The sequence below is a fragment of the Mus pahari genome, chromosome 1, assembly GCF_900095145.1.
Source record: "Mus pahari chromosome 1, PAHARI_EIJ_v1.1, whole genome shotgun sequence".
In the NCBI taxonomy this organism is placed as follows: Eukaryota; Metazoa; Chordata; class Mammalia; order Rodentia; family Muridae; genus Mus; species Mus pahari.
Genome location: NC_034590.1, coordinates 153,332,848 through 153,352,753, shown reverse-complemented (window position 1 = coordinate 153,352,753; position 19,906 = coordinate 153,332,848). Strand labels below are relative to the sequence as shown.

General features: G+C 45.7%; 2 protein-coding genes across 3 annotated transcripts; one reads left to right on the top strand and one right to left on the bottom strand.

The window, feature by feature from the left end:
• The first annotated feature begins 13 nt into the window (after positions 1-13).
• On the top strand, positions 14-10,109 carry Exosc1 (exosome component 1). 2 transcript variants are annotated; one of them, XM_021205865.2, is made up of 8 exons: positions 14-70; positions 158-273; positions 734-808; positions 3,948-4,036; positions 5,498-5,531; positions 6,549-6,599; positions 7,005-7,089; positions 7,667-10,109. In XM_021205865.2, the coding sequence occupies exons 1-8, from the start codon at positions 28-30 to the stop codon at positions 7,771-7,773; spliced, it is 600 nt and encodes a 199-aa protein (XP_021061524.1). In that variant the 5' UTR covers positions 14-27; the 3' UTR covers positions 7,774-10,109. The 2 variants fall into 2 exon arrangements, with proteins under 2 accessions (XP_021061524.1, XP_029387888.1); XM_029532028.1 differs by lacking the exons at positions 14-70; positions 158-273; positions 734-808 and having other exon boundaries at positions 3,991-4,036; positions 5,498-5,545; positions 6,553-6,599.
• Positions 10,110-12,442: 2,333 nt separating this feature from the next.
• Positions 12,443-19,241, bottom strand: Pgam1 (phosphoglycerate mutase 1). The gene is made up of 4 exons (XM_021189919.2): positions 18,936-19,241; positions 15,193-15,467; positions 14,287-14,467; positions 12,443-13,514 (listed from the first exon to the last, which is right to left on the bottom strand). The coding sequence occupies exons 1-4, from the start codon at positions 19,072-19,074 to the stop codon at positions 13,345-13,347; spliced, it is 765 nt and encodes a 254-aa protein (XP_021045578.1). The 5' UTR covers positions 19,075-19,241; the 3' UTR covers positions 12,443-13,344.
• Between the last annotated feature and the right edge of the window lie 665 nt (positions 19,242-19,906).

Sequence of the window (19,906 nt, the reverse complement as noted above, 5' to 3'; positions counted from 1 at the left end):
TCGTCTTGGTTCTCATCCGGGTTGTGGATGGCGGCAAGCATGGCACCCCCAGTGAGGTACTGCATCCCCGGTAAGTGAGCGGTCTCCGCACGCAGTTCCAGGCTGCGTGGCAACCAGCTTCTGGGAGCCCGTGGCTGAGGCAGCTTGTCTTCTGCAGGCGAACGTCTGTGTAACTTGGAGGAAGGCAGCCCCGGCAGCGGCACCTACACCCGGCACGGCTACATCTTTTCGTCGCTGGCTGGCTGCCTGACGAAGACCAGCGAGAATGGCGCGGTAAAGGAAGCGGCTAGCCAGCGCGCGTTCCCTCTCAGGGTGCCCTTGAGTTCTGGTCCTTGGGCACAGGCAGTGCGGGCGGACGCGTCTTTGGTGGCTCAGCCGCAGAACGCTTTGGTCTCCCGGCTTTTCCCGGCTGTGATCCCTGCGCTGTGCTGAAGCTCACCCTCCGCACACCCGTTAGGTTGATCTGGCTTAAGTTCTGTAGATGCACTCGCAGAAGGAAGTGGAGGGAAAAGCACGCAAAAGGATGGGTACGAGGAAATTCCAAGAGACTCTTCAGTAATTTACAACTAATCAGAATGATTATATTAAGCCTGGCAACCTAATTCTAATGGCCTCTGATCCTCTATTTCCTAAAATGACTGATGTCCTCTGCTATAGTCTAAAAACGAATCTACAGGCTGCCTTCTCAAATCAAGGCTTACTTAGTACGCTGACCATTCTATTCTCTCCACAGCTCCCCGTGGTGTCAGTGATGAGAGAAACAGAGTCCCAGTTGCTTCCAGATGTGGGAGCTGTCGTCACCTGTAAGGTGAGCGGGTCCTAGTCACTGTGCTACAGCTGTCATGGTCTGCTGCTTAGTTCAGTACTATATAGGGCAGTTGAAGTTTATTTGGATGTGTTGACTCCCACCTTTAATCCCAGTCCTCAGAGGGCATAGGCAGGTGGATACGTGAGGCCAGCCTGGTCTACTGAGATAGTAGTTCCAGAACAGCCAGGGCTTCATAGAGAAACCCTGTCTCAAAAAAGGAAAAAAAATGAAAATTTGATTTTTAGCCAGGCTACAATATAGATACGATTCATCCTGTCTGTGGTCTCAGTATTTGAAAGCTGAACAGAGTTATTGGACAGTTCAAGACCAGAATAGGCTACAGAGTGAGACCCTGTACCCCACAGTCCCAACACTATTCACATTTTGAGTAATCAGTAGCAAATCATGGTTAGTGACTTCCATATTGGTTGGCATAAGACTTTTGTTTGGGGTGTATGGGAAAGTGATGGAGTCCCCTGAAGTACACCCTCAGGTCTAGGAAAGGATTTTTTGTTTTGTTTTGTTTTATCTTGTGTGGATAGTCATCTTGTCTGTGTCATATGCATGCCTGGTGCCACGAAACCTAGGAAAGGGTGTTGCAGCCCCTGGGACTGAAAGTGCAGATGATTATAGGCCCTCATGTGCATGCTAGGAATTGAATCCAGATCCTCTACAAGAGCAGCCAGTGCTCTTTTAACTGCTGAGCCATCTGACCAGCCCCAGGAAATGACATTTCTGTCATCACAGAAACTTTTTGCAGGCAGGGCATAGGTACACACTCCTCAGATGGTGCTTGAGAAGTGGAGGACCTCAAAGGAGATCTGGGCTGCGTGGTAACACTGTGTCCCAAAGAAAGGAGACAGACTTGGCAGCATGTGCCTTTAATGCCACCACTCGAGAGGCAGAAGCGGGCATATCTCTGTGGTTCAAGGCCGACCTGGTTTACATGGCCAGACCCTGTCTTAAACAAAAAGGGAGGGGTAAAGGAGAGCATGAGTTGGTCAGTAAGTTGGCTTATCCAGTCAGTCACTTTCCATGCAAGCCTGCTGACCCATGTAAATATGAGTCCAGGAGAAAACCAACTCAGCAAAGTTGTCTGGTTAGTTTCGATCAACTTGCCACATACTAGAGTTAACCTGGAAAGAGGGAGCCTCAGTTGAGGGTTGGCCTCCGTCAGCTTGGCCTATCTATGGGACATTTTCTTGATTGGCATTTAATATGGGATGGCCCAGGCCATTGTGGGCAGTGCCACCACTAGGTAAATGATCTTGGATTGTATAAGAAAGCTGGCTGGGTAAGCCAAGGAGAGCCAGGAAGCAGCACTTCTCCACTGCCTCTGCTTCTCTTCCTGACTCTAGGTTTTGCCTTAGGTTTCTTCTACCTTGGCTTTCCCTGATAATGGACTGTAATGTTAGAAATCTTCCCAAGTCACTTTTGGTCTTTGTATTTATCACAGTAACAGAAAGTAAACCGAACAGACCTCCACACTTCTGCACTTCTGCTGTGGGATATGAGCCTGCACTCAGTGCACCCAACACACACTTATTATAATAATGATGATGATGATGATAATGAGAAAGGCTTGCTCTGTTTATTTTTGTTTGAAGAAGTTTCAGTGTACTCTGTTGATCTGAAGACTTCCAGGATCAAGGTAGATAGTTCAGCATCACCATTTGCTATGCAGTGAGTTAAGATCCCAGCCTAGCACCTGGAAGAGTTCCTAATAATCTCGAGGCTGTTTCTGCTCATGTCTGGGAAAAGGGTGTCCTTTCTCTTTTTTCCTTGAAAAAGTTTCATTCTGTACTGCTAGATACTCTGGAACTTACTGTGTAGCCCAGGGCTGGCCTCATTCTATTACAGTAAAAAAAAATAGTGTTGTTCTGAAAATGTTACAAAGTCACAGTGATCTCATTGTCAAGGAATTAGCTGAAACGTAGATTGAATTCCATCCACAGACTAGTTTCTTGGGAAGAACTGTTAAGGGTCTAAATTGTTATCCTATACTGTATATTTATGTAAAACTTAGTGGGCTTTTTGTTGTTGTTGTTTTATTAAATTTTGAGCCAGTCCTTGGTGGCTCACGCCCTTAAATCCTAGCACTTGGGAAGCAGAGGCAGGCAGGCTGTCCAAGTTCAAGGACAGCCAGGGCTACACAGAGAAGCCCTGTCTGGGGGAGTGGGAAAGGAGGACCAGTGAGACAGCTTTGCTGAGGCTGGCCTCAGACTTGCTGCTATGAAGAGCAAGCTGGTTTCAGTTTGAGAGCCTCCTGGCTAAACCTGTGTTGTAGCTAGGATTGTATTATAGACAATTCACCACAACACCACACCTGATTTAGGCTTACTGAGTACTTTTTTTTGTTTTGTTTTGTTATGTTTTTTTCTGGTTTTTCGAGACAGGGTTTCTCTGTATAGCCCTGGCTGTCCTGAAACTCATTTTGTAGACCAGGCTGGCCTGGAACTCAGAAATCCGCCTGCCTCTGCCTCCCGAGTACTGAGGACTTTTTAAAAGCAATACTGTATATTCTCTTTGGATTCTCATAATAGCACTGTCAGGTAGCCACTGGCTTTAGCCCACAGACATGCCTTAGATGAGTGCTAACTTCCCTTAAACTGACTGGACAGACTGCTCTCAGGTTAGGGGCATTGGCAGGAAAAACAGCTCTCCCATTAGGAGCACTGGCTGGACAGACAGCTCTCCAATTAGCTGCTCTCAGTTCCCAGCATCAACTTTGAGCAGCTCAGCTGCCTGGGACAGCATTTTCGGGGGGGGGGGTATTATACCTCTAGTCTCCATGAGTACCTGCACACAAGTGCACATACCCAAATACAGACACACATGAATATGATTCTTTGAAATGAAGTGAGGAGCTGGAAGATGGCTTAGTAGCTAAGAGCACTTATTGCTCTTGCAGAGAACCTGGGTTTAGTTCCCACCACCCACAATCACCCGTAGATTGTCGTTCACAATCACCCATAACTCCAGTTCCAGGAGGTCCAGCCCCCTCCTCTCACCTCTGTAGACAGTAGACACACCCATAAACCCTTAAATCTGAGCTAAAGTCCTAGTAATCCCTCCTTGCTCTCCGGCTCCCTGAATGACAGCAGCCGGCTCTGGTGCTGATCCTTTCTCTGCCCCCTAGGTCTCTAGCATCAACTCACGATTTGCCAAAGTACACATCCTGTATGTGGGATCCACACCACTCAAAAATGCTTTTCGAGGAACTATCCGGTAAGAGGTGTTCTTGTGTTTACATTTGCCTCCGCACTGGGAAGCAGGAGAGGACGGTGGTCAAGACTGGAGTTTGTGGAGCAATTCCAGTTCCCTTTCCTGCGCTTTAGTCTCTCCTTTGTGCTTCACTTCTTGCCCCACAGTACATCCAGAGAAATGTTACATGAGCTACAAGAAAAGGAAAATGTTAACGAGGATTTATACATAAAGCAGAGGGGTGCTGGTGATACATCGCAGTTGATGGAGAGCTCTAGATTTGATTCTCAGGTGCCACATAGATCTGATGCAGCAGCGCTTGCCTGGAATGGAGACAGGAATGTGAGAAGTGTAAAACAAACAGCAAGATAAATCTAAAAGCAGATATGGGCTACATAGCAAGTTCAAGCCCAGCCTGGGCTACATGCGACCCTGTCTCAGTAAGAACTGAGGAAGCTGTACACTAGCCAGCCATGTCGGGATAAACCAAGCAAAACAAAGTAGAGCCTCGTAGAAAGCACCTTCACGTTCTTTTTCTGCTCTCCCATTTTTATTATTATTGTGTATGATCTGTGTGTGCTGACCCATACCTGCACACAAGTGCACATGTGAAAGGCAGGACGACTTTATGGCGGTGATTCTCTCTCTCCACTTTGACGCAGGTTCCAGAGACTTAACTGCTCATCAGACTTAGACAACACATGTCTTTAGCCCTGAGCCATCTTGGCTGTCCACCTTTTTTATTCTTTATTTTAATTTTTTGTTTGTTTAAGATAGCATCCCAATGTTTAGCCCTGGCTGATCTTGAACTCAGCATTTTTCCTGCCTCTATAAACCATGTGCTAAGATTAAAGAAGTGCACTACAAAGTATACCTTATTTAATATTGACTGAACCCAAAGGTTGTAAGAAAAACATTGTAGAGGGCCTGGAGGGATGGCTCAGCAGTTAAGAGTGCTTGTTGCTCTTATAGAGGACCCAGGTTCAATTCCCAGAATCTACATGGTAATTCCAGTACAAGAAACCAAACAGGCATGCATGTGTTACACATATATGCACACAGGCAAAACATTCATACACATGAAATCAATCTTTAAAAAGAAGTAGAGAAGGTTTCTAGATAAAATGTGGCTTCTTTGAAAGGAAACAATTATGCAATTATTGTAGGCTAGATGGTTTGCTGGGGTAGTTTGGTTTGATTTGGTTTGGTTTTTGTTTTTTTGGGACAAAAGTCCTGTAATCAGGCTGTCCTTAAATTGCGTATGTAGCCAAGAATCTCTGATAACCATTGCCAAGGGTTACCGCCGACGCTATTGTTCTGTATTGTCCAAGAAAGGGTAAATTTTATCATCCCTGCTAAAGACAGTCGTCCATCCTTGGGACAGTTGGGAACCTAGTGTGGCCTATTCTGTCTGCTTTCATTATTCTTTCCTTCTCAAATATCCACTCTTACTTTCTTTGTTTTGGGGTTTGTTTTTTTTTTTAGCAAAGAAGATATCCGAGCAACTGAAAAAGACAAGGTTGGTGATTGGGGGTTTGAGGGTTTAATCCTATGACTTTAGGAATCTTACTTTAAAAATTGTTACCCCCAGGACTCAGCTTTTTTAAGAGCACTTATTCTTTGTCCAGAGGAACCAGTTTTGTTCCCAGCACCTAATGGCTAACAATCCCCTGTGATTCCAGTCTTAGGGCATCTGACAACTTACTTTGGCCTCCGCAGGCACCTGCATGCATGTGGTGCACATACATTCAATCAGGCACACATGCATACACATATAATAAGTAAACCTAAGAGAAACAAGGATAGATGGATAGCCAGGAGTGGTGCATATTCAACCTTTAACTCCAGCACTCCGGAAACCAGCAGACCTCTTGAATTTGAGGCCAGCCTGGTCTACATAATTAGTTCCAGGATGGTCAAGACTACAAAGACCTTGTTTCAAGGTATATATCACTGCTCTTTCTTCCCATACAAGATATTTTTCATTCAGTTGACAAAAACAAAGTTAGGCTCATAATATCGCTAAAATGTATTAATCAAGTATGGTGGTACGTGTCTATAGTTTCAGTGCCCATGAGAGAGAGAAGCAAGTAGGTGAACCCCTATGTGTTTAAGGCTAGACTGGTCTACATAGCAAGTCCTAGGCTAACTAGGGCTACACAGAAAGACCCTGTCCGGGCTGGAGAGATGGCTCAGCCGTTAAGAGCACTGACTGCTCTTCCGAAGGTCCTGAGTACAAATCCCAGCAACCATATGATGGCTCACAACCACCCATAATGAGATCTGATGCCCTCTTCTGGTGAGTCTGAAGACAACAACAGTGTAGTTATTTATAATAATAAATAAATCTTTAAAAAAAAAAAAAGACACTGTCCAAAAAAATAATAAATAAAAGGTATTAGTAGGCTAGGGAGATGGTAAGTGCCTACTGTGTGGGCATGAGAGCCTGAATTCAGGTTCCTGGCTGGCTCTTCTGCGGGGTCAGTGATGCCTTGCAGGCCTAGTCTGTATCTTTTACCCCTCTTTGGTTTTGCAGGTAGAAATTTACAAGAGTTTCCGGCCAGGTGACATAGTTTTGGCCAAAGTTGTATCCTTTTGTGGTGTTTGTTTGTTTGTTTGTGTTTGAGACAGGGTCTGTCTGTAATCCTGACTGTCCTGGAACTCACTCTAGACCAGGCTGGCCTTTGAAGTCAGGTATCCGCCTGCCTCTGCCTCCTAAGCACTAGGATTAGAGGGGTCACTGCAGCTGTCCAGCCCAAGTTGCATTCCTTATCCCCCAGATCCTGGTGGTTTATCAGAAGAAGAAATGGAACTGGGCGTGCTGGCGTCATGTAGTCATTATACTTGGGAGGTGAAGACAGGAGGATCAGGAGTTAAAGGCTGGCCTGGAATAAATAAAACCATGTCAGGAAAACAAGTATTAAAAAGGGAGGGTAAGTGGTGGAAGCAACAGCACTTAGAGCCTCATTTCCCTTCACTGTGGTGTGACTAGATCTCCCTAGGTGATGCACAGTCCAATTACCTGCTAACTACTGCTGAAAACGAGCTAGGAGTTGTGGTGGCCCACAGTGAGTCGGGTAAGTTCTTGCTCCCAAGTCCCTTTCTCTGGGAACCATGGCTATCTGAGAAGCAATAGGGACACACATACTTAGATGTGATATGGAAAACAATATTTTGATTAGTAATGGATGTCACATACCATGGTGGGTCCCCTACAATTGTAACACCCAGTGCTAAAGATGTAGCTTAATGTTAGAGTACTTCTTAGCATTCATGAGGCCCTGAGTCCAGTCCCCAGAATCTTCCAGCCAAAACCACAAGATAATGTCACCTGGTGATGTATCTGTCTTACTGTGTGTGAGCTCATGCCGGTGCTTGCCCAGTGTTGGCATCTCATCCCTCAGGGCATGTCCACTGTTGAGTAATGTATAGCTCGGCTTACTGAGGTTAGATTGGTCCCCTAAAGGTCAGAGACTAGGTAACTGCCCCATGTATCATGGAATAAATGTCAGGCTTCTTTCTTTTCCCTTAGAGAAACATCCCCTTAGTGCTGGGGATGACACCCATGGTCTTCCATATGCTAAGCAAGCTTTCTTCAGCTGAAAAGAAAAGAGCTTTAGCAGGGTCTCTGGAGTTTTTGTGTTTTCCTTCTAGGTGTCCAGATGGTTCCCATCAGCTGGTGTGAGATGCAGTGCCCCAAGACCCACACTAAGGAATTCCGAAAAGTAGCCCGAGTCCAGCCCGAGTTCTTACAAACCTAAGTGTACCCACCCCAAAGAGGGATTCAGCTACTTCTAAAAGTACACGTGTGAAAAAACCCATCAAGATGCCATGGTCTTTATTAAGTAAGGTACCTGCAGTCAGCTAGCAGCCATCTCTTGAAACAGTGTGTCCAGAAATGAATTCATGTTGTAATGACACCCAAGGCCCCTGCAGCTGAGACAGGAAGATTATTAATGCCCAAGTTTGAGGCCAGCCTGGGCTACATATTAAGACTCTTTCAACCAGAAGACAAAAAAGAAATGTACACTATCTGAAACACGATTTTTGGGAAACTGATTTTTATTCTCTGGGCACATGAATCTCATTTAAAAAGCACTCCGCAAACAAAATCATGTAATATTGAAAATACCTTATGCCTTCTTTATAAATATGTACATATGTGTTTTGCTATGACTGAAAAAAATTCTTTTCATTTGTTAGTGATATTGGTCCCCCCCCCCCCCGTGTGTGTGTGGTGTATGTGTGGGGAGGGTGTGGGGGGTGTTTTATGATAACAGCTTTTTCATGTAAATGCTCAAGATTTTAACTCGGCTGCTCATGGTTGGGTCATGATTTCCTTTACCTTTTAAGCCATCTCCGCAGCCCATGCTGTCACTATTAGGTGAGCTTGCACTGATATTTCTGACTCTGTCTCCCCAGTGCAGCATGGCTACCATGTCTTCTGTTGTCTTTAACAGAGAGAAGAATCTAAGTAGTATCGTGACTTTTCGATCATGTATATTTACCTAGTCGCCCTCATTAACTATCCCTGATCACTAACCCATTCTTTTGTGTTTTATCTGATGTGTGCCTGCTTCCCTTTATGTTCATTGTATGTGTAGTGCTTCTGGAGGCCAGAAGAGGGCATCGCATCCCCAGAACTGGAGTCACAAGCTGTGAGCTCCAAATACTCTCAGCCACTGATCTCATCCACTTTTGTGTTTTGTTTCTTGAGACAAGGTCTGAGTAGTACGTAATAAATCTCTCATTAACATACATTATGTTTAGTGAAAACTGTTGTGCCTATGGGTGACTCAAACAGCATGTGAGTGGTTTTGAAAATGTTTAGTAGACATAGTTACTGTGACAGAGTAGGCATCCCTGAACTGTTCACTCTGAATTGACAGGAGAGGCAGGATGCTACCATGTGAGATGGTTGAGGATTGGTGACAAGACCAAAAGAATTATGAAGGAATTAGGTAAGCGTGAAGGTGTTCCTAGTACGTGGAGATCAGAAATCACATCTTGGATTTGGGGAGGAAGAGAAGAAAGCTATGAGCTAAGCATGAAGACACTACAGGGGTGGCTCTTTTTGACATGAAAGGACATTTAAGTTCAGTGTGCTTTGTCCATGCTGGAGGTGAGCTCTGTGTTCAACCTGCCTGTGTCTGTGAGCTCTGCTTGCTAACTTTCAGCAAGTTAGTATGGTTTATTTAGTTTTATCTTTTAAAGAAATGATTCAGCGTGTGTAAGCATGTGCTATGTGTATAAGTGTAGGCTCATGTGTGTGGAGGTCAGAGGGCAGCTTTTGGGAATCAGTTCTTAGCTAACTTGGTTTTTGGTTTTTTTATTAAAGTTATGTTGTGTAATTAAAATTGTGTAATTGCGTGCACACGTCTGCCACAGCACATATGACATGGCATGTGTTTAGAAGTGGAAGGACAGCCTTGTGAGTCCATTCTCTCCTTCCTCCTTTCTGTGAGTTGCAGAGAAAGGTCCCCAGGTCCCCAGGCTTTCACAGCAAGCCCCTCTCTACCTGCTGAGCATCTCACTTGCTGCACCTGGTCTGGGCATCCATCTTTTTGTTGTTTCTGCTACATTGTGTGTTCTAGGCAAGCTCAGCTCATGAGCTTCCAGGGGGTCTCCTGTCTCCACTTGTCACTGTCGAGACCTGGCATTGCAGATGTACATTCCTGCATCCAGGAGTCAGACTTAAGTCACACTGTGTGGCAAGTGCCTTTACACTTTACAGAGCTCTCCCCAGTCCAAAAGACAAAGAAAAAAAGCTAGTATTGAACCTTCTTGTCCGTGGGAAGTCAGGTCAGGTCTCTGCTTCCACCATGTGGGCCCTGGGGTCAGACTTGGGTTTGGCTTCTCACCAGCCCATTTTTGTCTCCTTCATTGAAATCTTTATTATGCCCAATGTGGTACACTTGCAATTCTGATATTCAGGAGGCTTAAGCAGTGTAAAGCCAATCTGGGCTTCAATAGCAAAATCATCTCAGACCATGCCCTTTAGTAAACTGTAGGGCCTAGCTTAAGAGTTTCCATTGTTGTTGCAGAACCATGACCAAAAGCAAGTTGGGGAGGAAAGGGGTTATTGAGCTTACACTTCCAGGGCACTGTTCATCCTTTTTTTTTTTTTTTAAGATTTATTTATTATATGTAAGTACACTGTAGCTGTCTTCAGACACTCCAGAAGAGGGCGTCAGATCTTGTTACAGATGGCTATGAGCCACCATGTGGTTGCTGGGATTTGAACTCCGGACCTTCGGAAGAGCAGCCGGGTGCTCTTACCCACTGAGCCATCTCACCAGCCCAGCACTGTTCATCCTTAGAGGACATCAGGACAGGAACTCAAGCAGGGCTGGAACCTGAAGGCAAGGGCTAATGCAAGAGCTATGGGTACCACTTACTGACTGCTCAGCCTGCTTCCTTATAGAACTCAGGACCACCTGCCCAGGGGTGACACCACCCACAGTGGACTGAGCCCTACCCCATTAAAATTACGAGTAATTAAGAAAATGCCATAAATCTAGATCTTAGGAAGGAATCTTCTCAATTGAGGTTCCTTCCTTTCAGGTAACTGGTTTATATCTCTAAAAATGGAAAGATTTCTTGTACCTTTGATCTAGTTTCCACAATTGGTGACACCTGCAGAGTTGTATTTAGCTGGAGGCCTAGTGGTTAATAAGGAATAAAGGAAAAAAAAATATGGTACAAGGCTTTAATCTCAGCACTGCCTAGTCTACATCATGAGATTGTCACAAAAAAACAAGTATAAATCAAGGATTAGGATAATCAATTTATGCCAGGTGGTGGTGTGATTTTTTTTTTTTTTTATTCCCTGCATTTAGGAAGCAGAAGTAGGCAATCTGAGTTCAATGCCAGTCTGGTCTATGGAGGGAGTTCCAGGATAACCAAGAAAAACCCTGTCTCAAGTAACAGTTAAAAACAAACAAAAAGGGCTGGAGAGATGGCTCAGGGGTTAAGAGCACAGACTGCTCTTCCAAAGGTCCTGAGTTCAAATCCCAGCAACCACATGATGGCTCACAACCATCTGTAATGAGATCAGATGCCCTCTTCTGGGGTGTCTGGAGACAGCTACAGTGTACGTATGTATAATGAATAAATTTAAAAAACAAAAAAAAAAAACAAAAAAGCTTATTTTCACTACTGTAGAACAGCATGGCATTCAGTCAGATCTTGCTGTTGCACTTAAAAGGCTCCTCCTTCCCTTGGGCTAAGGGCTTCCTTTTCACCAGTGGCTGGAGACACTCATGAGCTGGATACTACTCATTCAGTAAGCATACATGGAGCAATCCTTCCAGTCTCAGGAAGTCAGTTTGTAAACATCTGCAAGAGTGAATCCTGTCCTTGAAGAGCTTTCCCCACATTCTAGTAGGGAAAGATAGATGGTGTGAACCAGGAAACATTTTAACTCTTAAGAGTGATTTAAGAAAAAGCAGGCTAAGGATTCAGACTTCGTAGGTTTGATCCTTAGCACCAAGAGCATGGACAAAAATCAGGATAGGGGACTGGCTGGGGTGCAGCTCAGATGAATCATGCTGGTTGTGTAGTTTCAACCCCAGCACTGTAAGGATGGTCTTATGATTACCTCGTGTGACTTACCTGCCATTGTTATTTACTGCTTTTGAGACAGAATTTCATGTTATTTCAGGTTGGCTTCAAACTCAATTCACAGGTGTTCCTCCCTAGTCCTGGGATTAAAGGTCTACACCCCCAGTGACACGCCAAGGTCACAGGTAACCCTTCTCAAACATGAGCTCATGGAGCCATTATTCCAAAAACACTTGCCTTTTTACTATGCTGTATGTGCCATAGGTGTAGAGGTCATAGCACAACTTTGTGGAATCAGTCCTTGCCATTCTTCCACTTTTACATGAGTACAAATATTGAACTCCAGATCACTAGGTTTAAATGGCTTTACCTGTTTACGGAGCCATCATCTTGCCAGGTCTCCTGATGCTTAACTTACTGTTTTACCCGTATGTATGTATTTGTATGTGTACCATGTGAGTGTGTGCTAGAAATCAAACCAACATGGTTTGATTTTGTTATATACAAAAACAAGTGCTCTTAACCACTGAGCCACTCCTCCAGTCCATCATTCTTAAACTCTACAGGAGATTCTGGGAAGCCATGTTGGACATCTAACAGTTACTAGTTTCCTTTCCCAACTTAGTTACATCAGTGTATTTAATGGATGGTGAGATTTATTTTCATGTCTATGGATATTTCCCCTGTGAGTATGTCTGTGCACTGTGTCCAAGGCCAGAAGAGGATGTTGGATCCCTCAAAGTGGCGAGTGCTTTTCATCTTCCAAGCCACCTCCAGCACCTTTAAAACAAGAACTTAATCTGCACCTCAAACTGAATGCTGTGGTTTTCTTAGACCGCAGATACAGACAAACAGTGAAAAACAGTGAAGTATTGCACATCACTCCTTTATTATACTGATCTGGAAAGATGCTTAGTCGTTATGCCCAAGCAAGCTCTGAACCCACACGGTAGGGTCAAGCAGCTGGAACAGGATTCAGACAGTGAAAGACAAAAACTTGGACATGATCCAGGGGCACTTCACCTCTACAGAACAAGGCAAAGGGATCCAAACACAGCAAGAGGTACAAGGAGTTTATCCCACTGATATGAGGAATGGCTTATTTTCTGGTGACCACACAGGACTGTTTCAACTACCACTAGCAACCTCAGTTGCTTTTGTGTGCTGATAATGTGTGTGTGTGTGTGTGTGTGTGTGTGTACTTTTTTTTGTAAAAGTAAATGTAACATAGACTTGACAAGATTGATCCCAACCTTCTAGGGCCAGCAGCTCCTTTAGGGTCAGAGAGAAAGTAGGGTTAAAATCACCATGAGGTTACTTTCACTCTCCACTGGAATGACTATGCCCCCAGTTACCTAACTGCAGGAAGAGTACAGAACAGGTTCCAGGGACAAAACTGGACTGCAGCTTCTTTTTGGTCATACCACAGCACAGTTCCTCCCTGACTTCTTCCTAAGCAGACCCTTAGTAAACAAAGACCTAAGAAAAACTATAGTTACTATCTCTCAACTCTCCTGGTACAGGGAGCTGTCCCTTGATGTGGTCTGAGAACCTGCACCCCAGAGGTGTTATTCTGACTAGATTCTATGAAGGGAGTGGGTGCGGGGGATAAAATACTACAATGAAAACGGGAGCCACAAGCCCCCATCTGCAGCTACAACTTCAACTTAAGATCCTAAAGACATAGTCAGTGTGGCAGGTGCTGGGAAGGGTACAGGAGGCAGGATCAGGCAGGGAGGGTGTCGGGGTAGGTGTCTGCCTCCTGGCCTTCACTTCTTCACCTTGCCCTGAGCAGCCACAGCTTCCATGGCTTTGCGCACGGTCTCCTCATCTCCCAGGAACTGCATGGGCTTGATGGGCTTCAAGTTCTTGTCCAGTTCATAGACGATGGGGATGCCTGTGGGCAGGTTCAGCTCCATGATGGCCTCTTCTGAGAGACCTAAAAGAGCCACCATTTTCAGCCACAAGACAAGAGTCCACCTCCCCTACAGATTTATTCTTTATCTACTAATAGCAAAGCACTTAAGTAGGAACAAACAAGACATCCTTTCTGATCTACCGTAATAGTGGATCTAGTGCCCCATGGACCAGTCCCCAGTTACGACTTCCAAGCCTCTTAATAACATTAGAAAGAATGATAGAGTATATACAAGATTCTAAGATGAGCCACCAACAAACTGCAGAAAGTTACACTACAGATATCCCTACAAAAGTAGATGTAGAAAAGCAGAAAGGACTATGTTCTCCTGGGACATCCTAGAGCCTAGCCACCTGCACCTCTAGGGCCTCAGGGCCTCTAGGACCTGCATCACATTGTGATCACACTTTCAGCTGGCACTCCTAGAGCAGGTAAGCAGGTACAACATTAATGCATATTGTGTCGCTTAGCACGTGACAGTTCTGAACTGATCATCCTATATATAGCAGTGTCAAAGGCCCACTGTCACACACTTCCTGTTGTCTTAGAATCAAGGTCTCACTATAAAACCCTGGCTGACCTGGAACTCTAAGTGATTCTCTTGCTTCAGCCTCCCTGGTGTAAGCCACCACATCCTGCTGGCAGACCGTAGATTGAGAAAGGAAGAAACAAGTCTGTCTTTAAGTCCATCTGCACTAGCAAACTTTCCCCAGAGGCCTCCTTGCTACAAAATCAGTCTGAAGCTAATAGTTGTGTTTTATCATCCTTACAGGCTCCTAGAAGATGCACTTACCCTCCAGATGCTTTACGATGCCCCGAAGGCTGTTGCCATGAGCAGCAATCAAGACCCTTTTCCCCTCCTTGATCTGGGGGACAATTTCTTCATTCCAGAAGGGCAGTGCTCTGGCAATAGTGTCCTTCAGGCTCTCACAGGAGGGTAGCTGGTCCTCAGTAAGGTCAGCGTACCTGCGATCCTAAACAGCAACAGACTTATTTCAAGGTTGCCAGTTATTCCAAGTTGCACTTCATGTGTATCAGCTCTGCCTAGCTCCGATCTTAAGGGATTATGTGACTAAACATCTCCCTCAAGGGTCCAGAATGCAGCTCAGGACTTGAACAAGAGGATCAGTAATCACTGCCCTGCACACTCATTTCCCAATCCAAAACACATAATTTAGAATCGGGGAAGGAGGCTTAACAAAACAAACAGGGTTTCCCAATTCACTTTAGTTTGCTGCTGGCTTAGGAAGGCTGGAGATGGCTTTATAAAACATGGCAGCAGAGATATGGAAAGAAGGCACCCTCTCAGATACAATGCTAACTTCTAACTAAACCCTGTAACAAGTGAAGGTCATGACTTAGCAATGGGAGGTTATGTTTATCAGTATTATAATTTATAAGGTTACTGGCAAGAAGTAAACACACAAAGAGGCCTGGGGCTGGAGAGATGCTCAGCTGTTAAGCTGTTCTTCCACAGGACCCAGGTTTGGCTCTCAGCACTCAGACAGAGGTTCACAACCACCTCCAGCTCCACAGGATCTCATCTCTTCTGACCTCCAAAGGCACCAGGCAGACATGTGTGCACATAAATATATACAGGCAAAACACCCATACACATAGACTTGAAAAATAAGAACTTGGAGGCCCATGTGCTAACTCAATGCTGATGAAGTGACCACACCTGCGTATGTAACCATACCTTGCTGATGTTGCTGTAGAAGGGGTGATCAGGCTCCATGGGAGGCGGTGGGACATCGTAAGATCGTCTCCAGATCTTTACCTGGGCCTCACCATGCTTAGCAGCAGTTTCTGCTTTGTTGAGACCTGTTAGACCCCCATAGTGTCGCTCATTGAGGCGCCAAGTCCTGACCACTGGCAACCACATCTGGTCAATGGCATCCAGGACTGTCCAGAGGGTCCGGATTGCTCTCTTCTGCACAGAGGTGAAGCAGATGTCAAATTCATAGCCAGCATCTAGAAATTAAGAAGTGCAAATGAGCCAGGTATCGTGGCATATGCCTGTAATCCTGGTACTAGGGAAACAGGGCTTTGTGAGTTCAAGGTCAATCTGACCTTCATGGCAAGTTCCAGGACAGCCCAGGCTACAAAGAGTCCTTGTCTCAAAGAGAAAAAAAAAAACTACAAGTAAGAAGCTAGCAAGGCCTAACATGAGCTCCAAGGATTTTATACAGAAGTATAAAATTATCCTTGCATCCTTTGAGTGAAATTTTGTTGACTTACATTATAGCTAACAGCACACATCCTATTGGCTCCAATAATTCCAATAATATAGTGTTAACCAACTAACCTGAGGCTATACATCTTACTCTAACCCCTAGAATTTTACACCTTAACACGTTTTGATTGAAACCATGTTCAATCCCCAGAACCCAAACAGTGGAAGGAGAGTGCTGACCACAAGTTATCCTTCCCCCCAACATGCACCCCAAGACATGCATGTGTACAGACCTGTGCTTACCCAATAGATAAATAATGGGTTTAATTTTGTTTTAATGAAAAAGGACCATAAATAAAGGGCTGAAGAGATGGCTCAGCAGTTAAGAGCACTGACTGCTCTTCCTGAGGTCCTGCATTCAATTCCCAGCAACCACATGATGGCTCACAACCATCTAGAATGAGATCTGATGCCCTCTTCTGGTGTGTCTGAAGACAGATACAGTGTACTCATATACATAAAATAAATAAATCTTTAAAACATGAACTTTTGGGGCTGGTGAGATGGCTCAGTGGGTAAGAGCACCCGACTGCTCTTCTGAAGGTCCAGAGTTCAAATCCCAGCAACCACATGGTGGCTCACAACCATCCCAGCAACCACATGGTGGCTCACAACCATCTGTAACAAGATCTGACGCCCTCTTCTGGAGTGTCTGAAGACAGCTACAGTGTACTTACATATAATAAATAAATAAATCTTTAAAAAAAAAAAAAAAAAAAAAAAAAAAAAAAAAAATTTAAAAAAAAAAAAAAAAAAAAAAAAAAAAACATGAACTTTTAATAAGTCTTAGCTAAGCTTTTAAAGGACTCATGCTCCCATACCACACTGATTTTGTCCTCACTAGAATCCTATGATGTTACTATCTTCTCAACCCATTTTTAGCAGACAAGAAAAAGACAGACAACTGAGCATGGCGGCATGCTTTTAGTCCCAGCTCGGTAGAAGGAGCCAGGGGGAATCTTGAGTTCCAGCCTAGCTAGTTGCACTTGTCTTTATATTTTTGAATTAAGGAGCTGTCCCTATTATCCCAAGACACACTCCTGTGTTCTACAACACACAAGGCCCTCTTCAAGTTTAACCACAAACTTTTCTGGGCATTGCTTCATATTGAGACTAGCAACAGTTATATTAAAAAAAAAAAAAAAAAAAACCATGAAGTAAAACTTCCTGTTAGTCGTTCAACTGACAATGAGGCCACTGAGACCAACTAGTGGGGAGAGGGAAGATTAATACCAGGAAAACCACTACCACCCACAAGGAAAGACAATCTCACCCCTGAGCCTCTGGGCAAGTTGATGAGAACTGACAGCCATCACCACATCCTTTACCATCTCCTTAACCAGAAGAGGAGGAATATTCCAACAAAAGGCTGAGTCACCCACAGAATACCCACAGAACAAGCCTCAGCACCGGTGATGAGATGCTACAGGCTGTCTCACTGCAATTATTTCCAAATAGTCCCCAAGGCCAAAGTGGTACCCCCTGAGGACCCTGGCAAGAATGTCATAGCATCAGAAGCACAAAGAAGCATCCATTTAATCCAAAGTATAGCCAGGGGGACAATGGATATGTTGTGGACTCTCATCTCCACCCCACCTCAGGATCCCAGCCTTCCTCAGCCTGAGGCTGCATGGAGGCCTCTCTAGTTTCCTTCTGAAATCTGCAGGAGAAACACTGGAATGGTATGCACCTTGGGTCTTTTCTGTTACTGAATTATCCACAGTAGCCCTCAGTCGGTTTTTGCTTTTAATCTTCAGTGATATCTTTGGGAGATGCTAAACTTACATTAGCTTTTTAAAGACAGTCTAGCTGTGTAGTCCAAGTTGGTCCATGCTCCATAGCCTCCCTTCTCAGCTGCCTGGGTGCTGAGAATAATTACAGGCATGAAACACCATGTGTGATCTAACATGTGATGTTCTAAAACTTAGTGCTACAGTATTTAAAGTTGAAATGGATCTTCTTATTTTCCAGTTCAACGTATAATCATCTTACCCAGAGAACAAAGGCTGTTAACATTGTCCTGAGCTAGGCAAACTACCACAGGTCTACACAGTGCTTCAGAAAGCTAAAGAAAATGGCTTCCTTAACCAGCACTTTCCTTTTTTCTAGCCTCTCCTACATGGGCCGTGCATCTCAAAGCATTCTCGTTTCCTTGCCTCAGGAATTCGTGTTCAGAGTCTTCCTTCATCTGAAAAGGATGTACAAGAAGCTAGGGAGGGCAACCAAGACAGAAGATCACTTCAAGCAGGCATGAGAAACCCTTTTACACAGCTACTGCGGTGTCCAAGTGAGGATGCGCCCTAATCACCAAGAGAAGCGCCTCTTCACTACAGGGATTCTCTCGTTAGCCGGGAGGATTTGCTTTCTTATTAGCATTCCAAAATCACGGAGAACTGTGGGTGGTGCGGGGCGCCCAGCACGGACAGGCAAAGGCAAGCTTTATCTCCTGGACGCTTTCACCCTTTGCTCTGCCTCTGTCCTTGGCCACGGGCCCGCCAGTTCCTCACACTTACTTGTTACTCCACCCAGAAATGGGGCAAGGACACTGGATTAGAACTAAGTAGGTATGACCTTGGACAAGTCTTTCCCGACACTTTTCTAAACATAACAGGGGGACAGAGAGAGAGGTTAAAAAGGAGGGAAATTAAATCTGCCTGCTTCATAGGGCTGTAGAGAGCATCAACTGAAATCACCCACTCACAGTCCCGGATTCGGTTTTGTGGTTTGCTGCTGTGCTACAAAGCTCTCTGAAGCACGCGGTTTCCAGATGTCTCGAAGGCCATTAGACATCCCCACCTAACACCCCCCACTACCCAGGGCGAGCCCATGACCTGCTGCTTCGCCATGATGGGCAGGAGCCTCAAGTAAACTCGGGTACAGCCACTGATGTCACGAGGAATCGTCCGCCAGGCGCCCTAAGCCCTCGTGGTACCCTAAAGGGTCCTGGGCGCCACAGGTGGGCTGCTCGGACCGGAAGGGTAGATTTTCGCCCAGCGGCGACTGTGTCCTCTTTCTGGCACAGCCTCTCAGACTTAACGGGGTGACCTTGACAAGCGGGCTCCCCACCCTGCGTTCACCTCCCCAGATGAAAATTCAACTGCAGAGAACGACCGAAGAGCCCGCCTCTCGAGAGAGCCCGGGGGCTCAGGCGACCCCCTAGGCCGGCGCTGGCCCTGTACGCCACACCGCGCTCGTCCCGCTCGTACCTCGCAACGCCTGCCCGCCACGCTTCGCCTCCTCGTGGCCCGCCGGGCTCAGGTCGGCGTCGAACCAGCCGCTGAAGCGGTTCTCTAGGTTCCAGGCGCTCTCGCCATGCCGGATCAGCACCAGCTTGTAGGCAGCCATGGCGACGGGCAGAGGATGCAGCAGCAACTGAGGATCGCCGAGATTCTCTTCGCAGCCCGCCCCCCGGTCGCGCCTGCGCACTTGCACTCTCCCGCCCCGCTCCCGCGCACTTTCTCCCCGAAATCTTTCCACTCGTTCGACGGATCTCCGCCCGTCCCGTATGCGCATGCGCCTCAGGCAAGTTCTGCGGCCGGCTAAGTGGGGTGGGGGAGTGCACCGCGGCGGCAGTGCGCATGCGTCGTACGTAGCGGTACCCGCGTGCTACCCGGCAGTCACGGAGCGCACGTAAGCAGGGAGGGCGGAGGATGCCTGCCGGCTTGCGAGCTTGAGGCTCCGGGCGCCGGCTGGGCACGCCGCGCTTCCTCTTTAGGGATGATCACTTAAACTCTGACCAGTTCTTCAGCCCTGCCAGGCCACAGTCCCATCCCTGCGCAGTTCCAATGTACACCCTTTTCCTTTTAACTTGTACTTCGGACAGGTCATGAGACGTCTCAGTCTCACTTGTAAAATTGATAGCTGACTGAAAATACTCTATAAACCTAAACGTGGGTTGTTGCTATTTCCTTTCAACAGAACATTGTTCTTTTGAGTTATTTTGTTGTTGTTTTGTTTTGTTTTGTTTCTTGTTTGTTTATTGCTTTTTTTTTTTTTTTCAGACAGTCTCTGTGTAACCCTGACTGTCCTGGAACAAGGTCTGTAGACCAGGTTGGCCGAGAATTCAGAGATTTCCTGTCTCTGTCACTGAAGTGCTAGATCAAAGGCATGGTTCATCACGCCAGCCAAAGCACAGCTTTTTTTTGTTCTGGAAATACTCAGCCCCATGTGGCAACTC